Here is a 9217-nt window from a genome sequence, read left to right as displayed (position 1 = left end):
ATGTAGAGTTAACTTAATGAATATTTACATGAGTAGTAAAACCCGATGGTCGAAAAATAGTTATAGTATAGTATGTCGAAAAATTTCATCAAAATATCATAGTATAGTATGTTGAAAAAAAATTATAGTGTAGTATTTTGAAAAAAAGTCATAGTATAGTATGTCGAAAAAAAACTTCATAGTATAGTATGTCAAAAAAAATCATAAAAAGTCATAGTATAGTATGTCGAAAAAGTCATAGTATAGTACCTTGAAAAAATCACAAAAAAGTCAAAAAGTTGAAAAAAAGTCATAGTGAAGTGTGTCAAAAAAATTATAAAAAGTATAGTATAGTACATCAAAATTTCACAAAAAAGTCATAGTATATCAAAACAATCATGAAAAGTCATAGTATAGTATGTCGAAAACAAATCATAGTATAGTATGTCAAAAAAGTCACAGTATAGTATATCAAAATAGTCATCTGAAAAAAATCATGAAAAAGTCACTGGTATGTAGAAAATAGTCATAAAAAAAGGTCATAGTATAGTATGTCATGAAAAGTCATAGTATAGTATGTCGAAAAAGTCATAAAAAAGTCAGTGTGGTATGTAGAAAAAGTCATATAGTTAGTATACATAGTGTTTCAAAAAGAAACTAAATTACTATATAAACTAGTATAGTGCCCGTGGAAAATGTGGCTGTTTGGAACGGACTGATTGCTTGGCCTGTGGTATTACTTGTTGTAGAATTCTCCAAAACCAAATTGTACCCCAAAAAAAAGGACCCCAAACCACTTAATATGCAACTCCACTGTAGCCTACTACTGACTTACAGTGTAGGCTACTTCTATGTCAGAGGAAGACATTGTGCTACTATATTTACCTGACAGAGAACGTGGCAGATTCAGAATTTAATCACAATTAAAATGTGGAGTAATCAGACATTAGCCCATAGTGAGAGCTAATTAGCACATATCTGCGTTAATCGACCACCAGAACCGGACTGTTTGTGTGTGTGTGTGTGTGTGTGTGTGTGTATAGAGAGAGAGAGAGAGAGAGAGAGAGAGAGAGAGAGAGAGAGAGAGAGAGAGAGAGAGAGAGAGAGAGAGAGAGAGAGAGAATATTGTAGTGTTGTCTTTTTCATCAACGGTATTGCATGATATCACCAGTTTAATGACGGCAACATTTTTTTTTTAATTGCTGCAGTCAACCTAGGGGAAAGACTGTTAAATACGTTAAGTATTCGGTGTTGTGTCAAAGTTTGTCCCCCCGTCGAGTAGGGAGACCGGGTACGGTTGTAACACTTTTTTCTTCAGCACCTAAAACTACATTACCTACCTACCACAACCTACACTACCTACCTACCACAACCTACCCCACTACTGGGGTAGGTTGTAACAGGTAGACAAAATGAACAAAAACTAAGGGTACTCAAGTGATATGCCACAACAACAGTTTTATTTTAAATGAATGGCTGCAACAATAAAATATGTGTGAATATGGGGAGTGTATGTGCATGCACACGTATGCGTTTGTGTGTGTATGTCTGTACATGCACATTCATATGGGTGTTTGTGTGTGTAAGTGTGTGTGTATGTGTGCATGTGTGAGTGAGAGCAAATTAACATAAACATATTTACCCCCATTCCATAGAACGAACAAATGAAATGCATTGTTAATCAGAGTCAAAATGGTGACAAATGAAATTGGTCAGGCCTGGAGTGCATGCCTGGTGGAACCAAAAGCTACATAAAACACACTTGACCCACACTTGATGTTTGTAACACTTTCATAACACGTGTTACAACCTACCCCGTCACTGTCACCCATTGTTTAGCTAGCTGTATTAGCATGGTGCTTTGAAATTAGCAGGAGGTTAATACACCATTCTTTACTAGAGAAACTACAGTTTCACCTGATAGAACTCATACAACATTATCTACAACGGTAGAAGTACTAAACAAAATCTTATCTTATTTTTTTTTACTTTCTTACCTCAGAATTAGATTTTCTGCTGTAGCTTCAGGAGAGACAGCAACACAGACTAGAACACCTCAATGTGGGATCATAAAGGAAGCCTGAGGAAACTGAAACTGTCACACGACTCCTATCTTATCCCTGATTCATGGAATTGGTAGTGTTGGGTTTTTTTTGTGATGGAGATATACATTATAGGCGTAACGTTACAGGTAACCTGGTGATTGGCGTATGATTCAAATATTTTAAACGCCGGTATTAACGTTATAAGTGGTGAAAGGACGCAAACTTACACAACAGTTGCGATGTTCCTGTATGCTATCCGCTCGTGCTCCAAGTGAAGAAAAGTTAGTTTGGTATATCCAGCAATCATGTAACGTTGGCAGCAAGAAAAAGTGTACTGGAGTCAAAGTCTGTACAGCCTACTAGTTGTGTTACTAAATTACTAGTTAAGATCCAAATACACTTTACTGGCTTCACATGTATTGAAGAAATAATTGTATTTGAATTATATTGCAATGTCTCCCTGCTATTTTTCTTCCATCATTTGTACATTTACACAACTAAGGAATTACTATGGTATAGAGTACAACCCAAATTAATTATTTTACTACTGGCCCTGAACACTGTTGTATGGTAACTGCATTTCCATCTAAAGGAATATCAAAACTGCAAAAAACAATACAAATTGATAATTAGACCAGTCATTCCCAAACTAGTGGTCCGTGGAAAAGCAAAATAAAATAGTTTAAACTTCATTTTACATGGAAATTCCCATAAAAATTAAGAATATGTAATTTGTAAAACTCTGAAGATTAATAATCCCCTAAAATCGCCAAAGGTTTTGAAATTCTGACTATATCCAAGTGTTCTTATTACTGTATAGATGTAATACTCCATTGTTATGGAAATAAGCCTGTTGTTCAAATGAACCTGATTATGCCCTCGGGCACTTGAGTAAATAAATTAAATATGTGGCAGCCGTTGTGTGCAGTAAAACTCTTTCAACAAGCCTGTTGTACTGATGCGATGACCAGTTATAGTTTTAGCACTAGTAGGCCTATTAAGAGGTGCTGATTAATTCAGGTGGGACTGTGGACATTTTATTATGAGGTGGTAAGCGAAAAATTCTTGATTACAAATAGTGGTCCACACACAAAAAGTTTGAAAACCCCTGTATTAGACGATGTAAACATAAAATGTTTTTAATTTTTCATCAAGAGTAAAGCATCAACATTTTCATCAGCATTTATTGTGAGGAACAACAGATACAGGGACTGATGAAAAGCATGAGGGTTCTATAAGAGGTTTATTTTTGCCATATATTTTACAAATAGAAGCACAAATGTTCATAGACTTCCGACAATATGTGTCTCAAGTACTTTGAAGAACTATAGTTAATGGAAACGAAGATCTCGCCCGTTTAGCTGCAAAGAAAGATACAAATTAAAATAAGTAAAAGAGCATAAACAAAACAGCCTTTATGACAGGGTGAAAACTCTGCTCTGAAACCTAAACGGTATCTAGGCTATTATATCAAAGAATTTATAGTACACACTTCTACACAAGATGCTCATCAAACTAGCTTAGAAGGGTTTCTAACATTACAGTCTACTCTACAGTGTTACCTCCTCTGTTAAAACAAGCCTCAGTTCCTAAGTTCAGCAGAAGGTGAGGAGGAGCAGATTAGGTCAGAGAGGAGAATTAGTCACGAGAATGTGATGGCTTTTAGAAATTTAAAAAGACATGCATAACTGAAGAGGTCAGAAAAGTTAGTGAGTGATGGAAGAACATGGGGGGAAAATGTGCAAATGAACGGGGGAAGAGGGAAAGAGTGAGAGAAGAGAGAGAAAACAGCAGACAGACTTACAGAGCAGCAGCTCCAGAGATGATCTCAATGAGCTCCTTGGTGATGACGGCCTGTCGGGTACGGTTGAATTTGAGGGTCAGCTTCTCAATGATGTCAGCTGAAGGGAGGGGAGAGAAATCGGTCAATGTCAAAGTCAAAATATTTATTTACTTGACGGACAATGCACAGCTCCTTAGCAGTAACAGAGTTACTAAGCTAATTAAGCTAATTTTCATCTGTGGTGCCTACAAAAGCAGTCCCTACGGTAAAAGGTTTACTGTGGAAGAGGAAAACCAAAATGCATGGCTCAGCATGGAACATAACGTTTAAAACTAAATCAAAACAAGATGTGAAAAGTGATGATCATATCATGAGATTGTATTCCATTACAAGTTAAAAGAGGAACACGCCGACTTATTGGGACTTTAGCTTACTCACCGTGACCCCCAGAGTTGGATAAGTCCATACATACCCTTCTCATCTTCGTGCGTGTTGTAGCTCTTTCCAACGGCTCCACCGCTAGCTTAGCCTAGCTAGATCCTGAAGGTAACTGGTTCCAACTAGCCTACTGCTCCGAATAAGTGACAAAATAACATGTTCCTGTTTACATGTTGTGATTTTTATAGTCACAGCTTGTACAAATAACAAGGTCACATGAGACACTGCCATCTTCTAACCGTATACAAACTGGGAACTATAGTCTCAGAAAAGCGAAGCCTTTCTTCTCTCTGTCCGGTGCTTCTCAGGTGCAAGCATATCACTCCACCCAAGTAGCAGCGCTTCGCCTTTCTGAGAATATAGTTCCCAGTTTGTATACGGTTAGAAGATGGCTGTGTCTCATGTGACCTTGTCATTTGTACACGCTGTGACTATACAAATCACAACATGTAAATAGGAAAATGTTGGCGTTATTTTGTCACTTATTCGGAGCAGTAGGCTAGTTGGAAACGGTTACCTTCCGGATCCGTGCTACGCTAAGCTACCGGTGGAGCCGTCGGAAAGAGCTACAACACACACGGAGATGAGAAGTGTATATATGGACTTATCTAACTCTGGGGGATACGGTGAATAAGCTAAAGTCCCAATAAGTGGGCGTGTTCCTTTAAGGCCAGACAGACAGACACAGAGAGAGAGAGAGAGAGAGGAGAAAAAAAAAAAGTCCCTCTCTCAATCTGCTTAAAAAAAGAAAATCCAACAATTTGGATAATAGAAGGTTTATGACATGTTGGATTCCTTTCCAAACACTACAAACTACCACACATACTATGACCAATCTGTTGTTTTTGATGGGACTGATAAGAATAATTAGTTTTCCGTGATGGTTTGAAATCAGGTTGTGGCAACGCCTGATTTTAAACCAATTACCCCATTTTAGATCCCATTTGTTAAGATCAGAGAAACTTTACTAGAGGAATACGGTTTCAACGACTCTGAAACTCTCTAGATAATCGAGTTGTCGGAGAAACCTTGCTAACAGCACCCTCCTGAAAGACAGGAAGGTGAAACGTGTTAGCCAGGAAGTCCTTACAGGCGTTCTTGCTGGCGTTGTCCATAGCAGTCATCCTGGCACTCTGCTCAGAGGTGGTGGACTCCTTCATGGCCAGGAAGATGATGTTGACCAGAGCGAACTCCTGGTAGTTCCTCAGCACGTCAGCATCAATGTCGTCATAGATTCCCATGCTCTCTGTTAGGGGACGGACACAGAAGTTCAGTATCTCTCTGTTGGGGATCCGTGTAAAACTTTGCTCTTTTTTTAACCCTACCTGCGTTAGTAATTGTGTCGGTGGAAAACAAAGGCTTCCTGTCCGTCGTGTATGAGATAACAGACCTGCATCAGAGAGAGATTTATTTTCGTGACCAATACAATATTTTACCCATTTAAGAAACAGACAAGTCAATCTCTGCTTATGCAACTTGAAACTTTTTAAACACAAATGCAAATAAAGAAAAAGGTCAAAACTAAAAATCTCGTACTTGAATCTGTTGAAGAAGACGGTGCCCTGGTCAAATTCATGTCCAGAGTTGAGCAGCTCGGAGGCGACGATTGAAGCGTCATTGAAGCTGGGGGGCTTGCGGCCCACCTCCTTGCAGTTCAGAATGATGTGCTGTCCATGAGACCTGATCAGGAACAGGGGGTATTACTTGTACAGTTAAACAATCATCTGCACACTTTCTTTAATTCAGACTTAGAATTTTACTAAATATGAATTCTGATTAAGAGTCCTGTGTTGGTCTGAATCAGGCTCTCTCAATCCCATAACGCCATAATGCCCATAACCCGATTTTAAAATTTGACAGTTCTCATGATAAAGATGTAATGAAGCTCAGAGCTAATTATCCTTTCACCCTGCAGAGAGTTAAGTTATAGAACTGAGGGTAAAAACTAATCTAAGAAATCATTTTTTAAATTTCACTTCCTTTACCAAAACTGTCCATTAATCCATTAGGCCTCTGTCAATACAGAACGAAATATTCTGTAGCCTATTTTGCCGTCATACCAAAACCGTTGCTAAAATTGATAATAGCTACTACTGATACAGCTGTTACCAACATTGACAACGGGGAAACTACAATTCATCTGATTTGCAGCTAGCAGTTACCTATTCTGAACCCTTTTAAGAACTAACAGGACTCCAGCTAAATAGCACCAAATTTCTGCCACTAATAAACAGAGACATCGTCAGCTAAATATTTGCTCAGAAAAGCCCAACACTGGACCCGATTCATTTCACCAATGTCATGAAAATGAAAGATTTCCATTCGTACCTGTACAGCAGGTTTCTCAGCTTGTCTCCCACATTGACCACCATGACCTCGTTGCCAGCACTGGTCAGGGCGGCGATCTCGCTCTTAATGAGCTTGGCCACACCAGTGTGGATGGCGCCACAGAGTCCACGGTCGGATGTCACACCAATGAGCAAATGCTTGGCGGACTTGTCCTCCGGCGCTTTGATTTCGGCCTTCTCGTAGAGGGCTGGAGAGCAGAGAGGAAACGGTGGAATCTTAGTCGAGTGTCAAAAAAAATGTAAAACACCATCAAGTGTATAAAAAATAAAAAATACTCATACCAAGTGAGATTTAACATGGAGGCAAGGTGTACATACCCAGAGCACCAGTGCCATAGACTCTGGCTGGCTTCAGCTGCCTCTCAGCACGAGCATACTTGGCAGCGGCCACCATTTTCATCGACTTGGTGATTTTCTGGATGTTCTTGATGGACTTCAACCGAAGGGTGACTAGAGAGAAAAGAGGATATTACTCAGTCCGACACCGGTATGGTATACAATCAACTGTGATGACAAATGTGGTTGACAACTCTGAAGAAGAGTAGACCGTAGAAACTGAAGAGACAAAAACCTGAGACCAATGCACACGAGACAATGAGGATGATAATGTAATAGATTTTAAAGCTATAATAACTAATAGTAGTAAAGAGTGAAATTAAAATAGATCTAAGAACTAGATTAAAAAGACAAAATAACAATTACAATAGATTTAAAAGCAATACTAACAAACTAGTTAAATAAAAAAAATGGACTACAAACTAGATTAAACAGACAAAAAAATCAAGATGAGGGAAGAATATAATATAAAACTACTAGAATACAAAAATGTGAATAATGTCTAATGCCTGCATAATCATTTCCCCCAAAATAGACCACAGTGGGCATGATCTAGTGAAGATCTTTTTAGCTTTAAAATAGTAGCTTGCATTAAAACAACGTCGCAGCGGGTGGTTAGGGCTGCTGAGCGCGTCATTGGAGCACCATTGCCTTCACTCACAGACATCTACAATGGTAGACTGCAGAAGAAAGCCAGTTGTATCTTCAAGGACATTACACTCCCTGGTCACTCTCTGTTCTCTCCAATGCCCTCTGGTAGGAGATTCAGGTCTATCAATTCCAAATAAAAAAAACAAACCGCTTCTATCCAAAAGCTGTCAAATCCATAACACTAAATGGCCACTGAAAAAGAACTGCTATCACACCTGTGACTGTTCTGTTCGCGTGTGCTGCCGGTTTGTCTGTCTGTTAGCACTGTATGCACTTTCATCTACCCTAATCCCTTATGCAACTTTTTAACTTAAATCTATTTATTTATTTTATCCTGGCAACACTTTTTGTTTTAAATGTGTTATGCCGTCAATATGGAGCTGCTAAACTGCTTTTCGTTGTCTGTAAAGCAATGACAAACTATTATATTGGTTTATAAAAAAAAAAAATATTAAACCCATGTTTGGCAGCTAGTTTCTTAAAGCCAACAGGTGAATCCCTGTAAAGACTTGTGAACTTGCGGAGTTGAATTTGACATTTCCCTCAGAATGTACCAGATTCTGGCAGAGACGATTCAGATTTTGCATCTGGGGTGTTAGTCAGTGTGAGTTTATAGTCTGTAACATGCTGTTGAGCTGTCGTCTTTGCATAAAAGAGTAGTATACAAAAATACTTACTGTCCTTCAAGGTTGCCATGTTCCTGACCTGCCCACTGTGAACAGAAATAATGCATATGAGCTTTAGCTGCAAGCATTACCAACATGCAACAGTCTAATTAACTATAACATTAGACAATAGAAACAACCATAGCTTCTTGTCACGTTAGTATTTGAATTGAAACTTGAAGAACACTCACTGTGTTGGTAGCTAGCGCTGCAAGTATGCTAGCATCAGTTAGCTTAGTAATTCCTGCACAAATAAGCTTCGACAGTTCACCCTAGCTGAAGATATCTTTGGGACTGACATGCGCGTTAAATAATGTAGTCATTCATTGGTTTAATTTTCACTCTCTTCACTAGCTTCTCGCACAATGTCAGAACGTTTTAGCTCGTAAATGTCAACGTAGCTAGCATTAGCTTCTCTGAACTTGTCCATTCACAGTGCAACACACCGCTGTCATTCATTAGCCGCGGCCTCCACGTTAGCACGTCCTTGCATTCAATAACTGGATGTATTCCAGACTACAAGTTACACATTTACTCTAATGGCATACTTCATGAAGTACATAGAAAGAAGATACACTTAAAGAAGGTTGTGAAAGTATTGAAATAGTTTGACTTTACCATTGTGGGGAGAACACCAACGCGCTGGTCCTGGCGAACATGGTTACTCCTATGAAGGTCAGACAGGCAGGACTGCGCATGCGCAAGGTAACTGCAAAAAAGCAAAATGGACGAATGCTGCCTTCATGGACTATCAGAAAAACATTGTTAAAATGCAATTCATCAAAACAAACCCACAATCTCCAAAACCTTAAATTTACCAATTTTGAGAGATGGGAGACGTATTCAGATATCTACCTTAAGTAAAAGTAAATTTTTCACAGTGTATAAATACTCTGTTTTTGTAAGTTAAAAGTCCTGTATTCAAAATTGTACTCAAGTAAAAGTACAAAAGTATAAGCATCAAAATATACA

General features: G+C 38.6%; 1 protein-coding gene across 2 annotated transcripts; it reads right to left on the bottom strand.

Moving 5' to 3' along the window:
* Positions 1–3190: 3190 nt before the first annotated feature.
* atp5f1c (ATP synthase F1 subunit gamma) lies at positions 3191–8950 on the bottom strand. Of its 2 annotated transcripts, XM_078242861.1 has the most exons (9): positions 8864–8950; positions 8258–8292; positions 6912–7043; positions 6574–6781; positions 5782–5925; positions 5571–5635; positions 5336–5491; positions 3829–3925; positions 3191–3385 (listed from the first exon to the last, which is right to left on the bottom strand). In XM_078242861.1, exons 1-9 carry the CDS (start codon positions 8941–8943, stop codon positions 3382–3384), a joined length of 921 nt encoding a protein of 306 aa, XP_078098987.1. In that variant the 5' UTR covers positions 8944–8950; the 3' UTR covers positions 3191–3381. The 2 variants fall into 2 exon arrangements, with proteins under 2 accessions (XP_078098987.1, XP_078098988.1); XM_078242862.1 differs by lacking the exon at positions 3191–3385 and having other exon boundaries at positions 3825–3925.
* Positions 8951–9217: the final 267 nt, after the last annotated feature.

The sequence above is a fragment of the Sander vitreus genome, chromosome 23 (genome assembly GCF_031162955.1).
Source record: "Sander vitreus isolate 19-12246 chromosome 23, sanVit1, whole genome shotgun sequence".
NCBI lineage: Eukaryota > Metazoa > Chordata > Actinopteri > Perciformes > Percidae > Sander > Sander vitreus.
Note: the sequence above shows the minus strand (reverse complement) of the source record. Positions and strands in the feature narration are given on the sequence as shown.